The sequence below is a fragment of the Rhinichthys klamathensis genome, unplaced genomic scaffold, assembly GCF_029890125.1.
Source record: "Rhinichthys klamathensis goyatoka isolate OS25496 unplaced genomic scaffold, OSU_Roscu_1.1 h1tg000424l_1, whole genome shotgun sequence".
Lineage (NCBI taxonomy): Eukaryota > Metazoa > Chordata > Actinopteri > Cypriniformes > Leuciscidae > Rhinichthys > Rhinichthys klamathensis.
The window spans coordinates 419,290-438,976 of record NW_026606922.1 but is presented as its reverse complement, the minus strand read 5'-3'; the positions used below and the strand labels follow the sequence as shown (position 1 = coordinate 438,976).

Sequence of the window (19,687 nt, the reverse complement as noted above, 5' to 3'; positions counted from 1 at the left end):
ATTCCAGTTCCTCAAGGTTACCATGACTATCCTAAAGAAAAGCATAGCAAATGTGTATTTACTTACAACATTACTTGGTAGTTAGATTGTTTTACAGTGGGAAAAATATAATGCATTTATATAACACAAAATGAGATAGAATGTTTTAAAATAACAAGAAAGCACACCTTTATATTTAATGAATAAAATAAATGTTATACAGTTTATTGTTTCATTTCTGTTTTATTTGGGTGAAAGTGATTTACTGCCATTGTTAAGTATATAATTGAGGTTTGCAGTAGGGATGTCAATTTACACAAATTCCCATGTCCAATTGTCATTTAAATTAATGATCAATTAATCGTTAACCTTAAAACTGCAAGATGTGTCTACTGCAGTGGCATATATGCATCAGCATGACAGTGAGTGCCAGTGTCACTCAAAAAAAGTTAGTTTTTTAACTCTAAATAACAGGCTAGTAGGATTGTACAATGTATCAATGTGATTTATGCTAATTTGCAAATAGATTGTTTTGCTAGTATAAGTGTTCCTTTCTTCACAAATGTGCATATGATATTACATATTACAGAAAATTTGGAGAATACAAAAAAAACCCCCTGTATTTTTACTATTTGACAATATTCCTGCGTCTGCTAGAGCCTCATTTACCTTCATTTGAAGTAAAACTATCACAATCTAAGGCATGCTTGCTACATTTTTCCTTGTGTCTGCTGTACGTTTATGGTGCATAAATAACTAGTGAAGCACCGATCGATTTTTCATGGCCGATTCCGACACCGTTTTTTTACAAGCATACTGTCCGATTCTGATACCGATATCTGTTTTTTTTTTCTCTTTTCTTTAAGCAACAAGAAAGAATATAAGTATGGTGCCAGTGAAACTAAATAAAATGTCTGTGACATATGAAATGTGAACTATGAATAAAAGATGATTTATTTGAAGTCTCTTTAGCCTTTATGGAGTTCCTCATTATTAAATGCTCCTATAGTTCCTCATTATTAAATGCACAAACATAAAACACACACACAAAGAAAATAAGGAAATAATGACAAACTTTTTCTTTTATTAGTGTGGCCTAACTCTTTTGCATGGTTCATGGCTATTTTCAGACTGTTTTTTCACAACCAGGACTTCAACAAACAGGCAAAAGATGGCATATGAAAAATAGCACTGTTCATAATGTATGTCAAATAAACAAATCTTAAGATAAACCATTCCGTTAAAAACTATATATAGATACAGAAAATTATTAAATGTAAAACAAAAACTTTCAATAAATACGCGGATACAGTTTTAAACTGGATAAACATTATGCAAAGTCTGTCCAGCAATCATTAATGTCTCATTTAATCTACACCAAAGTCCGATCACGCATTAGCCTCAAGCTCTTCCATACTGTGACATTCAAAGAATTTGAACTGAGATGGAATGACATCAGTCATCTGGGCCATGAGTGAGATCAGACCTGTGGATGTCAACAGATAGTAATTACAGTATTATGGTAATAAAGTATGGATTGTTCTGCACAGATACAGACTGTGGTCAGAGCAGCTCTTTGGTTATATTGTCTGCCATATACTCCAGGTGATGTTGCACAAACAGATAATGGTTTAACACTCGCAGGACAGCAGGGAGCTCAACACTGCAGTGTCTTTAAAAAAAGAAGAAGTTGAAGAAAATCACGTTTCCTCTCTAGAAAGAATTTATAAGGTGAGGTATTCCCGGCAACCTTACAATGCATTTCATAAAACCAGCCCATTAAACGGGATGGACAGCATTACTGAACGACGGTTTGGATTTTGTTACACATTGTTTTAGGTTTTTTTTTGTACTATCACTGAACTTTTAAGTATTGTTGACAAAGTGTGTCAAGTGAATGTTACATGTTGTCCATTCTACTGTTTGATGAATAGGCTTACTGTGAATTCAGGCATAGGCTCTTTTTAACATGTTCTTCGCCTTGATCAAAAACATGAGTTGCAGGAATAAATGATTAGTCTTGAGTTGTTAGGCATTTAGACATTCTTTTGCTTTATGGTTTAAAAATGATAATGAGAAATGCTTTGACACTGTGTGCAGTTGTATCAAATATTAAAATATATTTCCATAGCTTATCACTCTAAAAAATGCTGGGTTGTTTCAACCCAAATTTGGGTCAAATATGGACAAACCCAAATGTTGGGTTAAAAATGTAATTAAAAAATGTACAGTTGAAAGTGAAAGTTGAAGTTGGGTTAAAATTTTAAATACAATTTTTAACCCAACATTTGGGTTTGTCCATATTTGACCCAAATTTGGGTTAAAACAACCCAGCATCGTTTAGAGTGTAGTGTTGCAGTGCATCACAGATTTTGCTGACCACAAACCAACCAAGACATCTGCACTCACAAGTTCAGAAAGATGGAACAACTGTTGTTTAATCACTAGTTTCATGTAACAACACGTGGAAGGTTCTCATATAGTACATTTATAATGGCACCTATGTGACTCAACAGGTTTTTTTTGTGTCACATGAGTTTATACAAGTGATCCACCCATATGTAATACACTCTATAAATATTAAGACAGTCTGGTAATCTAAAACAGAAGCAGCAGGAGCAAGAGAAAAGAAGAGGCTTCAAATCAAAAGGTAAACTGTCGTCCCGACATTTAAAACATTAAAGTAATAAATAGTGAAAATGATTTGATTGATTGTTTTATTTATCACAGGTTTTACATGTGCTTAATATGTTTCCAGAGGCTATGTTTCCATTGCTTCTGTTATCAGGTAAGACAAAGTTTTACATTAAATATTTTATCATCAAGCATTTGGATTTGTCTGGTGACTGATAATTCAGTAATGTTTTTTTTGTTGTTGTTTTTTTACCATTTTGAGAATACAGTTAGAGTACACAGTCAGATAATACAGTCAGAATACAGAATAGAGTACACTTACCCATTTAGTCCTTGTTTTCTCATTTGAAAAATAAACTTGTCTTTAACAGGTTTTATCACCTTCACCTTGAGTGTCCCTCAGTATGTCTTTGTGAATGAATCCAAGACTTGGGCAGAAGCTCAGAGATACTGTAGAGATAAATACACTGATCTGGCCTCCATTGAGAATGAACAACAGACGGTCCAGTTATTGGATACAGTGAATGATGATTCCATTGATTTGGCCTGGATTGGACTCTATGATGATCTGAACAGTTGGAGATGGACTCTAGAGGACAGTGATTTCTTCAAGGAAGGAGGGAAAGACTTCAGGAACTGGCATGAGCAAGGACAAAACTATTATGGAGGACAAAGTGTGTGTGTGTTTATGCAGAAGGGGATATGGTATACAACAAGCTGCTCCAATGCATTTTATCCTACTGTCTGCTATGATGGTAAGCTGTCAATAGAATGTCTAAGACAGTAAACAAAAGTTTAAAATAACCAAACCAACCTCTCTCTGAACTTAATATGATATTAATATCTTTCAGGAAGAGAAAACGCCAGTGATACTTATGTTTTTATTTACCAGTCCAAAACCTGGACTGAGGCTCAGAGTTACTGCAGAAAACATCACACAGACCTCGTCAGTATCAGGAATGAGACTGAAAACCAGAAGTTCCAGTATTTATTTCGGAATTATTATTATTATTATGTTTGGATTGGACTGTACAGAACCAGATCTTGGTCAGATCAGAGCAACTCTTCATTCAGTAACTGGACGACAGGACAGCCAGATACTCCAGGATCCTGCACTGTAGTCTCATTCACCGACTCTGGGAAATGGGCAGATGAAAACTGCACTTATGTATTTCCTTTCTTTTGCTACACTGGTGAGTAGAAATCTGTCTTAATGGCCAGGCTGTCAAAAAAAATTTGAATGCTATAAATCTGACACTTTCCCCACAGTGTCATCTTTGATATCATCACGCCAGTATCACTTTGTGAATGAGTCTAAGACCTGGACTGAAGCTCAGAGACACTGCAGAGAGAATTACACTGATCTGGCCACCATTGATAACATGGAGGAAATGAACAGTCTGATAAACACAGTTAATGGGAGTTACAATGGCTCAGCCTGGATTGGACAGTATGATGATGTGAACAGCTGGAGATGGTCATTGGAAAACAATGATTTTTATCAGGAAGGAGAGAGAGATTTCAGGAACTGGTATCATGAACCAGACAACAGTGGGGGGAACCAGCTGTGTGTTTACATGAATTATGATGGAAAATGGTATGATACATCATGTGACTACACACTGCAATTCGTTTGCTTTGATGGTAAGGACATTTATTTTATTTATTTTTTTGAGTATTTCTGCGCGTCTATGAAATGTGTCGTATATTTCAAATCACAGGTAGAGTGAATGCCACACAGAGTTACGTTGTAATCTATGACAGGAAAATCTGGTCAGAGGCTCGTAGATACTGCAGAGATCATTACACAGATCTCGCCAATGTGAGAAATCAGACTGAGAACCAGAGGATCCTTGAGACAGCAGGTGGATATGAAGTCTGGATCGGACTGTACAGAAACAGGGTTTGGTCAAACGGTCAGATGACCAAATTTGAAGACTGGAGACCACAAATTCCATATTCTTCACAGCAACCAGATAATGGTCGATATGGTTATGACCAATGGTTTTCTCAGCAATGTACTGCAGTATCATTCAGCCATTTAGGCCGATGGACTGATGAGAACTGCTTATCCAGCATGCCATTCATCTGCTTCAACAGTGAGTTTATTTTTTCTCTTCTTTTTTACGCAGACCAACATTTTTATAGACATTACAAAAAGTGTTCAAAAAGTACTCATAAATAATATACATTAAAATTATATTTTATATAGATTTTGAAACAACTTACCACATATATATTTTAATTTGCACCATGCAAAAGCTGTTTTTTCCAGTTGTTAGGGGGGGTAACAGTTTCAGACCCAGGACCAGAGATGATGAAAGAAGACCAGGAGTCGTGATGTTCAATCAAAGAGTAAAATTTACTGAAGAATAGTTTGCAGTTTAATTGGCAGAGTCAGCGTCAAAGTCTCACGAGGAGGTCGCAAGCTAATTCTACCTTACATGAAAATCGTACACCAGTTATACTGTTTTCAAGGGCATACATTACATAAACATTCACTTCTGATTGGCTCAGAAGACATAAAGCCTAAACAATTACACATAGATAGAAGGGTACGTTGACATCAATCAAGATAGCTGTCATCCAAGTCACGAAGATCCAGTAATGACCTCGGAGGGCCCATCGAAAAGCGTCATGAGACCAGCCACCCCATGTCATGAGACCTGCAACATACTGATAAAACCTTCCATCCTCAGAGAGAAGAAATAACAATTACTTTACTTCTTGAGAAATATATGTATGAAAGAAGTAAAACAAATCATAGAATCATACAGAAATTGACCCCTGCCCATTAATAGGGTCAGCAGAGAAACATGATCATATGATGAGGGTTTTCTTTAAGTTTAACACACTCATTAGTATACATACGGACAAAAAGCCTGTATTTAATGTTCTTGCTCAGGGCCACAGAAGATTAGTCCCAGACATCATAAGACATTCATGAAAGATAGGCCTTCACCCAACATTCAGGAAAGAGGTGCATTCAACAGAAGTATGAATAAAAACTATATGTGAATCATTTATTGCGTACAGGAATGATTATATAACTTGATTAGTGCTTATTATAGTAATAATGTAATCATAAAAAAGGATATACATATAGTTAAATTGAAGAGGCAAGGGATTCTGACCCCAACCCTTCAGTCCCCCGTTTTAGACCGATGTGTGGTCCAATACCGCCACGTCTGGTCTATCAAGTGAGGCCACTACGGAGAGGGGGAGTGGTGACGCATGCTTCCCTGACGGGTCACACTTGTCTCTTCACCTCGTCACGGACATGCTGGATACTAAAAAGTCCAGTCCCCGTTAAGAGGCTCTCCCACCTTCCACTCACATCAGGGCTTCAATGTTGTTTTGATCCAATTTGTCCCTCAGGTGGGTCGTGAGCATCAGCAGTCTCTTTTCCTCCTCAGCAGGATTCAGATTTCTGCATGCAGTCCTGCACAGATAGGAGAAACAAAAACGAACACACAACCAAATACACAAACAGAGGAACAACACCCCCACAAGGGCTCCCACAGCATACAGCACGTAGTGCACAAATCCCATGACTATATCCTCCGATGCTGTCACAAAATCCTCCCAAGCTTCTTCCACATATTCTTCTACAGTTTCTGCCATATCTGTGAATATAGCACCAACCGAAAAAGCCAAAACAAAAGCCACCGCAATAGCAGATGGTGCTTCAGAGTCCGACATAAGAGAAGTTCCCTTGGACTTAAACCAGGCAGAATTCAAATACTCATAACCTGCAAATGGATCAGTCGTCTTTACCTGCTCAAGGAAAGCTGTAATGTATTTCTGCTGAGCTTCCTGGGCCTTTACCTGGGGAAAATATTCAGTTTCTTGCTTCAATTCAGTAACACAAAGGGAACCCTCCGCTCCATTACCATCTTGACTCTGATCCACTGGACGCCACGTGGGACCCAAGGGATGCGTCCACCTATGTCTAGCACAGTTCTTGGGAGAAATGTTATACTCGTCATGCAACTGGATCGGACCCAAAAACTGCCGAAATTGTTTTTCCCTATCAAACCACTCATCCCCTATGGCTACATCCTTTAACTGAGGCCACATCCTCACCTGGAATGGTTGATAATTATCCCACAATAACTCCTCATATTTCACTGGTACCAGACGAGTCTTTATTCTAGTATACATCAATTCAATCGTCAATTTAAGCACATGAAGGTGCATCCAGGCAGTCACATTATAAGCCATGGAGGTAGGGCTGTAACATTTCCCTTCTAAATAATCATGCAATTGATCCATTTTAAGAGCCGTTTTATTAGCAAAGCTCCTAACGAGCTCGTACTGATGCAACACGTCATACAAACTAGTCCAAGTGTATCCTGTCTTAACAAAAGAGGAATTACATACTTCCATAGGCACTTCCATCACCTTTACACCTGTGAGTTTTTCCGACATCGTTTTACATTTCTTAACATCACCTGGAGGAAAGGTTTTAACAAACCATTGTTGAATGTTTTCACCTAAACAACGTTCCACCTGTACTGTCTCCTTCCACGGATCATCAAACCTAGTATACTTGGGCCAAGAGAGAGAAAAAGCATTGACAAAAGGCAAACCATTTTTACTGCCATTAAGGTCGAAATTCTTTTTATCAGTCTTATCGATTCGTCCGAATCGATCACAAACAGCACCATAAGACCTGTCTACGTCCCATCGGACCATGTGAACCCTCGTGGGAACTAACACTTTCCATCTCATCGAATCCTTATCCTTCAGGATCTGTTGATACAAGTCTGAACCTGGTTCTTCTCTCACAACAATGTTGCTATGTATGTAACTTTGGACCACATCTTTGACAACCTGATTAGAACCTAATTCAGCTTTAGCTTTGGGCAGGTAATATGACATTATGTGTCGAGGGTCAGGTGCACTAGGATAAAGGGGAAGTTTCACTGGTTTCCCTCCTAAAATCATGTGGGAATCCCCTAATGCTACGGTCTGACGCTTCTTCCGCCCTGCTCTATTCTCATTCTTCATGGGTTTCAACAGATAACTATTAGCCATATTCATCCGTTTGGAGCAGGCAGTGTGGTTTTCATGGGCTATGCTGTCTGGAATCCAACTCATGGAGCTAAAATGCGGTTCATAAACATAAACACCTCCATCTCTCACCCAACGACCTTTTTGCATAATGAGGGTATTACCGGGATAATTTGGGGAGTGACCAAGCCAATAGGTCACTGACTCATTTCCGTCCAACCGATAGCATCTATCGTTTACCTTCTGATACATAGTCGAAATCAAATTTAGACCCTCAGTTGAATTTAGGCATGGGTATTGTACCCAGGATGGACGGTTGTCAGTTTCTTCACAATCCCAATTAGTCGCAAAAGCATGGAATCGACCGGTCCAAATGGAAATTTCTTCTTGCAGAATTAGCAGCTTCAATAAGTCGTCTGGCTCAGCCATCTGTAAATGATAAAACAGTAATGCCAGAATTTAGAAAAATCATATACGACAGATATTGAAGAGGTACGATTTATCATGTTATTATGTGGTGGTATTCTGGTTGCAACACCTCTCAAGTGGTTTCACCTGTGACCAATGTCTCCATACTGTACCCAACACACCTCTGTCGAGTAAAACAGATGTATTAGTAGTCAACAGAACTTGGTAAGGTCCATCAAATTTCGGACCCAGAGGAGAGATTATCTCCCTTTGCAACATTACACTGTCACCTATCTCAGGCAACGCAGGCATGTCTTTTTGCTCAGTGTTATCTTTCTCTGCTTGTCGGATACTGACACTAACCCTGGTGTCTTTTAAACAGTTATCCAAAGCCTTCAGATAATTTTGCAGAGCATCTTTCAAAGGCCCTGACGGTCCCTCATGTTGCAGAGGAGCGTCCCAGGGCAGTCGCATGTAGCGACCTGTCATTATCTCAAAGGGACTGATCTGAGTAGTTTTGTTCGGGCTGGCTCTCATACTTAAAAGAATGGTTGGGATAGCAGAGTGCCATCCCTTCCCCCACTCCAACAATCTCTTTCTCAATGAAGTTTTAATCGTCCGATTAGAACGCTCGACAGAACCACTAGACTGAGGACGAAACGGTATGTGGAAGTGTTGTTTCACTCCCATCAATTTCATCACATTCTTCATTACCTTCCCCGTGAAGTGTGTGCCCTGATCTGAGTCAATGTGCAATGGTAAACCCCATCTGGGGAAAACTTCATTCAACAGAATTTTTGCAGTTGCGTCTGCTGTGCAGTTTTTCAGAGGAAACGCCTCCACCCATCTGGAAAACAAATCAACAATCATCAGAATGTATGAAAAGCCTCCACTAGGGGGCAGGGGACCTATGAAATCAATTTGAAGGTGGGTCCATGGCCCCTGAGGTCGAGGGGCATGTCCTAAAGGAATCTTTAGCTTTGCTGGGGAATTCACTTTAAGACATACTAAGCATCTTTTACAAAAGTCATTGCAAGAAGCTCTCAGCTTTGGCCACCACCAGGTTTTTGAAATCATTGCATGTAAATTCTCAGGACCAGCATGTGCCAAACCATGATACAGAGACATTAGTTCAGTTCGAGCAGAAACAGGACAAACAAAACGGTCGTTGAATTTCCATAACCCTTCTGTATTTTTCTTTGCACCTAATTTTGTCCATTGCTCTATCTCTTCAGGGTCATCCTCTGAATAAAGTTCAAAAATGTCTCTAGAGGGTTCACTCTCCTGGGGAGCAAAAGCCAGCACACTCACGCATGTCTCAGTCAATTTTGCAGCCTCTCTGGCAGCAGTATCAGCCGCTTGATTCCCTTTGGCCTCTGGAGAACTGTCAGTGGAGTGTCCCGTGATTTTGATAACAGCTCCTGCTGCAGGGAGATCACATGCAGCCATCAATTCTTTTACCTGGTGCTGATGAGAGATGGGGAGACCAGCCGTGGTTAGAAATCCCCTGCGTCTCCAAACCGGGCCGAAGTCATGAACCGTACCGAAGGCATAACGACTGTCCGTGTAGATATTGACGCGTCTCCCTTTGCTGTGCTGTAATGCTCGGGTTAAAGCAACCAGCTCTGCCACTTGAGCCCCTCCCCCTGAAAGAGAACCACAGTCAACAGTTTCACCATGTTCATTTACGACAGCCCAGCCTGTGAATCGTTTCCCCTGTTCATGAAAGCTGGAACCATCCACAAACAAACTCATGGCATCGGAAAGGGGCTCAGACTGGAGTGGGCTTTGGCTGTCTGTGTCAATCAGCCGTGCGCAGTTATGGACAGTTCCTTCGTCTGGAAGCAAGGAGGCAGGGTTTATAGCAGTCTCAATGTCAATTTGTATCTCCACATTTTTACTCAAAAGAGTGGCTTCCCATTTAGCTCTTCTTTGGTTAGAAATAGATCCTAAACGAGTGTTTGTTAGCAGTTTCAAAATCTGGTGTCTGGAGTGCAGAATCACCTTTTGATGTGTCACAATGTTCTCTGTGGTTTTCACTGCCCACTCGGCACAATCACATATCAGCAGACATGGATGTTGTCCTGCCATGGAAACAGGAATAGGAGTAGAATAGTAGCCTACCATTCCATACGAACTTCTTCCTGGAACCTTTTGACCCAGGGCAGCAGAGTAGGATCTGTTTCCCACCCAGGTCCACAGATGGAACGGTCTGGTTGCATCAGCATGTCGCAGTGCTGGGGAGGAAGCAAGAGTTTCTTTGATACTCACAAAAGCCTCCTCCATCTCCTCGGTCCACTCGATCAGATCTGCTCCAGGTTTTCCTCCTTTCAGTGCCTCTGTGAGTGGTTTAGAAAGTTCAGTGTATTCACAGACATACTGGCGGCAGTAATTCAAAAGACCCATTACTTGCCTTAGACCAGTGACAGTATGTGGCTTTGGAAGTTCAATGATAGCTTTAACTCGTTCAGGGGTGATGCGTCTGCCATGCACCCCAACAATCTGTCCAAGATAAGTCACTTCAGGCAAAGCTAGCTGTGCTTTCTTCAAATTCACTTTGAATCCCCCGTTTTGGAGGGCATTCAAAACAGTTTGGACAGCAGTCAAATGTTTGAACTTAGTTGGACTAGCAATCAGTATGTCATCCACATATTGCAGGACAACCGATCCGTCATTTTCAATTTGTTTTCTTACCGGATCGATGAAGGATGCTAGTACCTGATGAAACAAGGTGGGGCTGTTGCAGAAGCCTTGTGGAAGCCGACTCCAGGTCCATTGGCGACCCCTGCTGGTAAAAGCAAATTTCCCTTGGTCCTCCTTGGCTAAGGGACAAGTCCAAAAACCGTTAGAAATATCAAGAGCAGTAAAATAACAATGTTCAGCTCCTATTTCATGAAGGATAGTTGCGGGGTTGGCCACCAGAGGGTGTACTTTCTCAGAAATTGAATTTAAAGAAGTATAGTCAATCGTCAAACGCCAAGATCCGTCCGCTTTTCTGACAGGCCACATTGGAGAATTAGTGGGAGAGGAACATGGAATAATTATTCCCCGCTCACTTAACTCATCCACAACAATGTCAGCTCCTTCCCTAGCTTCATTTTTTAAAGGATATTGTCGTTTGGCTACATGCATAGGACCTGGGATGCTCAGTGGCTGGATCTGTGCAAGACCACAATCATATTTGTCTTTGGCCCATACCTTTGGGAATTTTGAAATTATGAACTTCCACTCAGGACGAGTTTCAGTGAAACCAACAGGTTCAGCCACTGCACATCTCTCATGGTGGGGGCCAGAGTGAGATAAGCGAATTGTTTCATTGCAGCCGAGCACGAGCTTATCTTTTGAAAGCAAAACATCAGCTTCGAGTTCTTTTAGAATGTCAACCCCGATAATAGTCCCCACAGTATTCTTCCCCACCCAAAACTCAGTCCAGAACACTTTGTCAGAATCAGAAAGGGTTAGAGGAACAGAAACAGATTTGTGAAACACCTTTTTGCCATTTAGGCCTTCTATATACAAAGTTTCAGAAGTGATCTCAAGATCGAGATCAGTAATCGATACTGTAGCACCCGTGTCAATTAAAGCAATGCATTGCCGGCCTCCTAACAACGCGTTTATGAATGGACGGGTGTCAGCATAATTACTATTACCGGAGGCCGCTGACCCCTAGTCCCCACCTATCAGCTGTTTCAGCTTTGCAAGATCAGCTTGAGACAGAGTGACAGATGGGGAAGCTTCTTTTTTATCATTTGAAGCATTATTTTTGTTACCTCCCTTTTTCCCGTTTCCTTTATTCTTGGGTCTACGGCAATGTTTCGCAATGTGACCTTCCCTTCCACAATTTCTACATTTAGCAACTGACTTGGGACAGGTTCGGGAAGTGTGGCCTAACTCATCACAGTTATAGCATGTCACATCATTGCGGGGAGGGGCCTCCCCTTCAACTGAAACAGCAGCCGCTTTCACAGTGCTCACAGTATCAGCATCGCATGCTTGCATACGGCTCCAGCTCACAGAGCACCAACGGAGCAAATCTGCCCACATTTGGATATCAACAGCACTGTTCATCAACATATCTTTGTATTGCTTATTCAGACCGCCTGTGGCTGATTCGATTACTATAGCAGAATCAAAATCTTCATCATTGTTATTAGCAGCACAGTAGGTCTCATATGCAATACGGAACCGGTCCACATATTCTATCGGGCTTTCACCGGTTCTCTGTTTAATCTGGGTCACACTACTCCACGGAAAAGAACCCCGACCCAGCAATTCTTTCACAGCTGTTTTATAATCAGAATAAGCCACACAAAACTCACCCCAATTTGCAGGGACCCGAGGGAAAAAGTTCACACCCTGGACAGCCCTTAATTTGGAAGAAGGAACTAACCCTTCGACCAGCGACTGGATATCAGCAATGCCTAGATTTTGTTGCCTAGCAACAGCCTCTAGCTTGTCCCATAGACTTTTGTTTGGGTTATACAACTTAAAAGGTTCCAACCCTGCAAGCAAACTGTTTTTCTCAGTGGGTGTGAGTCTGACCCATTGACCATCCTCACATCCTGCACCCATTTCAATATTCAACCCGGCCCAGTTCGTGTGTCGAATCGGGGCGGCGGATGCAGTAACATTAGGTTTAAATGCCTCCATGGGAGTCAGATTAAGATTTTTGACCCCAGAGTTATATTTAGTTTGTTTTGCTTGCACAGAAGGAATCTCTGAACTGTAGGGAGGGGGAGTTGCAACAGCCACATTCAACAGCCCGCGTACCTCAGCGTAGGGCCCACTATTTTGGTTATCAGTCTGTCTGGCAGAGCCTGAAGCGGCAGCCGCCTGAACAGAGTGAGAAGGGAAAGAGGGGGCGGAGGGAGTAGGAACTTCCTCCTTTTTTACAGCCTTTTCTGCCATTTCACACAATGCCTCAAGCCCTTTGCTCAAACTACACAGATCACTGCCTATTTCATTCCCAAGGATTTTAGCCATCCTGTCACGTTGGGAAATTAAACTCTTCCAACCATTAATCATGTTCGGGATTGCCTTTTCAGGGGTTAAGGGAATTCCACCCATTTTACAAATCCATGAATAGGCAAACACGGACAAAAACTTCACTCTGTCAGCCTCTTTCTTTTTTTGCAGCCAGTCAATCTGTTCTGTGACTCCCCAATTAGCATCAAAACCCTGGCTGACCATTTTCTTAATCAGTTCTGCGTATTTCTTTGATTTGAGCGCATCAGAGAAGAGCTGTTTACAGCATGCACTCTCTTCAGCCTCACCACTTTGGTCAGAACAAATTGAGATAACCTTTTTATCTGTCATTGTTGGTCACAGGTGAAACTCACCACAGAGAATGTTCTTAGCAGCAAAAATGTTTTAGCAGCGAATTGAAAAATATGTTTTAAATGACAAGTCTGGACTTCTACACAAAGAAACCACAAAGTATTTTTCACTCACGACTCCCGATCATATATTCTGATCCATGCCAATTTGGGTCATAATTTATTTAAGGGGATCGTTCTTGATGCATCCCTGGCAAACAACCCTGTCTCTGTTACTATATATATATATATATTTTTTTTTTCTAACTAATTTCTCAGTCCCTAACTGCCTAATCCACTAAATTCGGGGATCCCCTTTCTGAGATGGAAGAGATATAGTAGGATCACGGCGCCCTGGACCTTCAATCCAGGGACGTACTCTGCTGGGGTGTTGCTATATCAACAATGCCCAGTGGGGCCCCCACAGAGCACGCTTCGCTTGCGCTGTCTGCTCTTGTTAAATTTTTAAACAATGCTATCAGCGACTTCCTTTTATACTTTAACCTTCAGTATAATTAATCTTCACTCTCCTCATCGGAGTGAAGCTCTTCCGTTCCCCTTCAAATCTCTTCCATTCAGACAGACCTATAGCCTATAATATAATAAATCTTCCTACCTTGTTTGTTGGTTTGCCAGGGGTGTCACCTCAGAATGATTGCCCGCGCATCCGCCACCAAACTGTTAGGGGGGGTAACAGTTTCAGACCCAGGACCAGAGATGATGAAAGAAGACCAGGAGTCGTGATGTTCAATCAAAGAGTAAAATTTACTGAAGAATAGTTTGCAGTTTAATTGGCAGAGTCAGCGTCAAAGTCTCACGAGGAGGTCGCAAGCTAATTCTACCTTACATGAAAATCGTACACCAGTTATACTGTTTTCAAGGGCATACATTACATAAACATTCACTTCTGATTGGCTCAGAAGACATAAAGCCTAAACAATTACACATAGATAGAAGGGTACGTTGACATCAATCAAGATAGCTGTCATCCAAGTCACGAAGATCCAGTAATGACCTCGGAGGGCCCATCGAAAAGCGTCATGAGACCAGCCACCCCATGTCATGAGACCTGCAACATACTGATAAAACCTTCCATCCTCAGAGAGAAGAAATAACAATTACTTTACTTCTTGAGAAATATATGTATGAAAGAAGTAAAACAAATCATAGAATCATACAGAAATTGACCCCTGCCCATTAATAGGGTCAGCAGAGAAACATGATCATATGATGAGGGTTTTCTTTAAGTTTAACACACTCATTAGTATACATACGGACAAAAAGCCTGTATTTAATGTTCTTGCTCAGGGCCACAGAAGATTAGTCCCAGACATCATAAGACATTCATGAAAGATAGGCCTTCACCCAACATTCAGGAAAGAGGTGCATTCAACAGAAGTATGAATAAAAACTATATGTGAATCATTTATTGCGTACAGGAATGATTATATAACTTGATTAGTGCTTATTATAGTAATAATGTAATCATAAAAAAGGATATACATATAGTTAAATTGAAGAGGCAAGGGATTCTGACCCCAACCCTTCACAGTTAATATAAAATATACATATATATTTTTGGGGGTTCAAGCGCATAGCATGATGCAGCATTCTCCATCTAAAATTGATCGGGCAGACCGAACCGTAAGTCGTAGATTTAGAAGTCAGATTTGCTCGTCACCCTGGGAAAATTTTCGGGTATTTTGGGTTTTTCCAAAAACCTATACTTTTGCAAACTACTCCTAGGTTTTTGGCCTGATCGGAACCAAACCACTGCAGAAATATTCTCTTGAGAGTGACTATCAATAATCATCAAAACTATTTTTTTTTAAAAATCGAAATTTCAATTCATGGTCGCTAAACGGAACCAAATGTTCGATGTGACCGGGGCCAATTTTACTAAAATGGCTATAACTTGTGAACAGAAAGAGATATTTTCGCTAAACTCAGGACACATGTTTATAAGCTCAATCTGAGGTCACATGAAAAAAATCTTGACGATTGGCCAAAATCATGAAAATGGCTATAACCGCACGCTACCGTTAGTCCGATGAAAATTGGCATGCAGTGTCTTTGTCCAGGGTGCCATGATAGTCTATGAGAACATTGGCGTATCTCAAAAAACTCAGTATGCGTCATCAGCACAATGCCCTGAAGGAGCCTGAGAAGTTTCATGCAAGCGTTTTTCATGAAAGTAACCTCCTTAGACTCCTGAATCCTTGCCGAGTCCAGCGATACCAAACATGCCAGGTTTCGCCTTATGGTTTGTGTAACGGTGTCATTTAGCGCTTAAAAAACTTGCGATTATCTTCGAAACTGTTCAGTCAGATCGAGACAAAACCAATTTGAAATTTGAAAACATAGGTCAATAGCTAAACAATAACGTCAAAATGATGTCAAAACAAATGTAAAAATTATGATAAGAACTGACAAAACAATTCAATCAATGTCGCCCATGGATCATTTGTATGCTCTCATAAATACAAGTATCTAAACTTCAAAACGAAATTAGATATTTACAACAAATTTGACACCTATGTATGGGCACACTTTGAGGACACCTAATAAAAGTGGTGGAGATCAGGCAAGACATGGTGCTATAACTGTCAAAAAAAAAAAAAAAAAAACATATTTTTCCTTGGTAAATTGCCTGTATTGCTGTAAATGGTCTTTTCCTCTGTGATCTAAATTTATTTGTTTATTTGGATCCCCATTAGCTATTAACTAGGCAGTGGCTACTCTTCCTGGGGTTCCAACAAGTAAAAAATACAAAACTACATTTAATCAACAATAATAAAAAGTCAAGTCAATGAAACATACTAACCCAACATTCATTCCAAATATTAAAATCAACAATAAAATCCTTTAAATATTTTTTTAACTCATTTTTCTTGTTAAAAAATATCATAAATCATTCCATATTTTCATTCCTCTACATTACAGTCCGTTGTTTTGCAGTGTTTTTCGAAACAGAAAATGAAAAATATCGCTTTTATGCATTGTCTGGTGTTAAAATTATGACTAGTACTACTATACAAAAGTTGAGAGTACAGGACATTAGGAACTCTAGACACAGAAATATTTCTTATAAAACAAAGCAGAGAGACAATCCTTCACAAGTGCATTCTTATTATATTAGCCCTTCTATTACAGTTTAAAGTGAGTCGTGTCGCTCTGTTCTGGACTAATTGTAATTTTTCAATTAGTTAATTTTTTTTTGTCTTTACTTGATGCACTCACAAAGTTCCCTTAATAAGTGACAAACCTCTTCCCATACCTGTTACCATATTTTCTATCTGTTTTAACCACTTCAGCCTATACTGTCTAATATAACTCCAAGAAGTCTTATTTCCTCTATCTGTTCAATAGGCACACTCTTTACAGACAAATTTAACTTTTGATGCAATTTAATGCAAACACAATGCTTTTGGTTTTTATCAAGTTTATAACCAACTTATTATTCCGTACCTACTTTATGACCAATTGTATTTCCTCATCCAATGCAGTGGACAACTGCTTAATTTATGTTGCAGGTAAATATAATGTTTTATCATCTGCATACATGACTGTCCATGCACACTTTAAAACAAGAGGAAGATCATTGGTCTTAAACAACTTCCTTGAGGTACACCACATTGCAACTCTTTCACATCTGAATAACTTCCATTATAAAATACACATTGTCACATTAGACAGTTAACTTTTAAAACCAATGTACAGTATGAGAAGTAAATTTGTAACATTTCAGTTTATCCAGCAATAATTTATGATCCACTACATCAAAAGCTGAGCTCAAATCTAACAATACTGCTCCTACTAAGTTATTGTCATCAAACTGTGCTCTCTCAATATAAATGCTGAAAATTAGAGAGCAAATTATTCAGCTTAAAGAATAATTGAATTTGCTCACAAACTATCATTTTCAATGCTTGGCTAAGAACTGATAGCAAACTTATTGGTCGACTATTATGACCATTAAAACCCAGTGCTGCATTTTTCTGTTGATGAATAACCTTTGCATCTTTCCAAGCTAAAGGAAAAATCCCTTTTTTTCAATACTAATATTAAAGCTGTGGCAAACTGGTTCTGCCAAACATTTCTTCTCTTAATTTATTAACTTTATTTGTGAAAAAATCATTAAAATAATTTCCAATTTCATATGGTTTAAAAATGGCTAAAAATGAGTCACCTGTATCAATAAAAGAAATAAATCCATTATTTCCTATCCATTATTTAATTGAGTGTACTCCACATTTTTTTACAATCACATTCACTTATTTTAATTTTGTAAAACATTTTTTTCTTTTTCCTATTAATTTTAGTTACTTGATTTCTTAATTTGCAATAGACGTCCCAATCCTCCTTGTTCCCAGTTCTGTTTGCTGTACCCTTTGCCACATCTCTCTCAAACATAATGTTCCCTTTCAAGGGAACTTCGAGCTGCGTCAAACGCTGTGGGAACGCCCCTGCGTTGTGCATCATGAAGCACGTATGGAATCAGCCCAATGGAGAGATGAAACATCATAGGCGGGAGACGTCATCGACCAGGAAACTATAAAGCACCCCAAAAACATAAGCGCATTAGCTTCTGTGCCTTCAGTCGCGCTACATGTGAATCTGTCCCTGTGTGATATTGTCTGTCTTACATACTCTGCACCACACAAACAATTTATATTGAGAGAATGGCGGCGAACAACAGTTTAAGAAGTGTGTTCCTCCCTGCTCGCGCTATCTAACGGGCGGGGATACACACGTTCTTTGCGTTGTTTGTTTGGGAGTGCAGCATGCCCAGTCAGCTCTTGAGGGAGCGGACTGTGAGCATTGCGAGCGTCTGCTGTTAAGGACGCTCCGCTCCCGCCGGGCGCACTTTGAGGAGAGTGGTTCGGTGCGCGCTCCCCGCGGTTCGGGTCCCGCTTCTGCCGAGGCAGAGCGGCGGCGGTTATCGTGGGGGTGTCAGATGGATCTCTCAGCGGGGGTTGAGACGGGCGCTGCCTTATCTCTCCCTTCACCTGTGAGATCCAGTGCCTCAGTCCCAGGTTCGGAAGCACGCGCTGCGGTTATATATAGTGTATATAGTTTATCAATACTGCAACTATCCAGTTTTGAGGAGCTGGATGTTGTCAGTGTTGAAGGAGATGTGGAGGATTCGCCGCCCCACACTCCCGAAAGTGATGAGCTTATGGAGGTTTTAACGAGAGGTGTTGAAAAACTCAGTATCGAGTGGCCAGTGACTAGACAGGAGTCTGTTTCTAAATCAAAACTTGATGAGAGATTTTTGCCGTCACGTGTGCAGCCTCCACGCCGGTGCCTGCCGTTTTTCCATGATCTCCACACCGAGGTGTCGAAATCATGGAGAAAACCAGTATCATATAGAGTTTTTAGTCCCCAGACTTCAACATATTCAAATGTTATGGGGGCTAAGGCTTATGGTTATGGTGATTTGCCTCGCGTGGAAGAGACGCTTGCGAGCCATCTCTACCCCGAAGCAGCATCATCTTTTAAGGCACCGACATTACCCACTAAGCCTTTAAGATACACCTCGGCTTTGGTGGGTAAAGCGTATTCGGCCGCGGGTCAAGCTGCGTCATGCCTGCATACGATGTCAATCTTGCCGGCATACCAGGCTGATCTGCTAAGGGACGTGAGTGAGAGTGAGGAGGTCAGTACTGACGTAGTTCGCAAACTGCGTCAGGCTGCTGATTTATCCCTGCGTGCCACCAGAGAATCGGCCAAGCTAGTGGGTCGTTCTATGGCAGCTCTGGTGGCCGCAGAAAGACATCTTTGGTTAAATCAGACGAACGTAAAAGAGAAAGAAAAGGGTTTTCTTTTAGACGCTCCTCTCTCTCCCCTGGGTTTGTTTGGTGATGCGGTGAATTTGGTTATCGACAAATTCCAGGAAGAGAAAAAACAAACAGCAGCTTTTAAAAAGTTTCTTCCTTTAAAAGTTCACGTCCCTGGGGCTGCTGGGCGGGAGAAGCCCCGGCCGTCTACGAGCTCGTCACATAGGGCGCAGCAGAGGCAGAGTGTCGCGTCTCGTGCTCCCCTGCTGGACAGTGGGCTCAGCCGCGGCACTCTCAGCCGAAGCCTTCTAGCAATAGAACTGATCTGAGGACAGTTATATTGGCTAAGAATGCTTCGGCTAAGAAGAAGTCCTGACGCCAAGGCGTTCAGGATACTGAGGGTGGTCCCCACCGAGGCGGAAAGGTGTTCACCTCTTTTTACGGTGCCCGTTCTTCCTCGGTGCCCTCAGGGGCCCGTCCTGCCAACCCCGCCTTCATGCCGGGGCGTAGGCGGTCCCAGCGAGCGCTTTCCCGAGGGTCTCAGAGCAGTTAAAC

General features: G+C 41.0%; 1 protein-coding gene across 1 annotated transcript in view; it reads left to right on the top strand.

Annotated features, from left to right (window-relative positions):
* LOC130071010 (macrophage mannose receptor 1-like) overlaps positions 1–19,687 on the top strand; it is a 62,709-nt gene that overhangs the window by 7,024 nt on the left and 35,998 nt on the right. Inside the window, exons 2-6 of the mRNA XM_056235615.1 lie at positions 2,710–2,767; positions 2,985–3,368; positions 3,465–3,806; positions 3,883–4,257; positions 4,335–4,712. Coding sequence (XP_056091590.1) covers positions 2,710–2,767; positions 2,985–3,368; positions 3,465–3,806; positions 3,883–4,257; positions 4,335–4,712 — 1,537 coding nt within the window. The remainder of the gene's footprint in view (positions 1–2,709; positions 2,768–2,984; positions 3,369–3,464; positions 3,807–3,882; positions 4,258–4,334; positions 4,713–19,687) is intronic.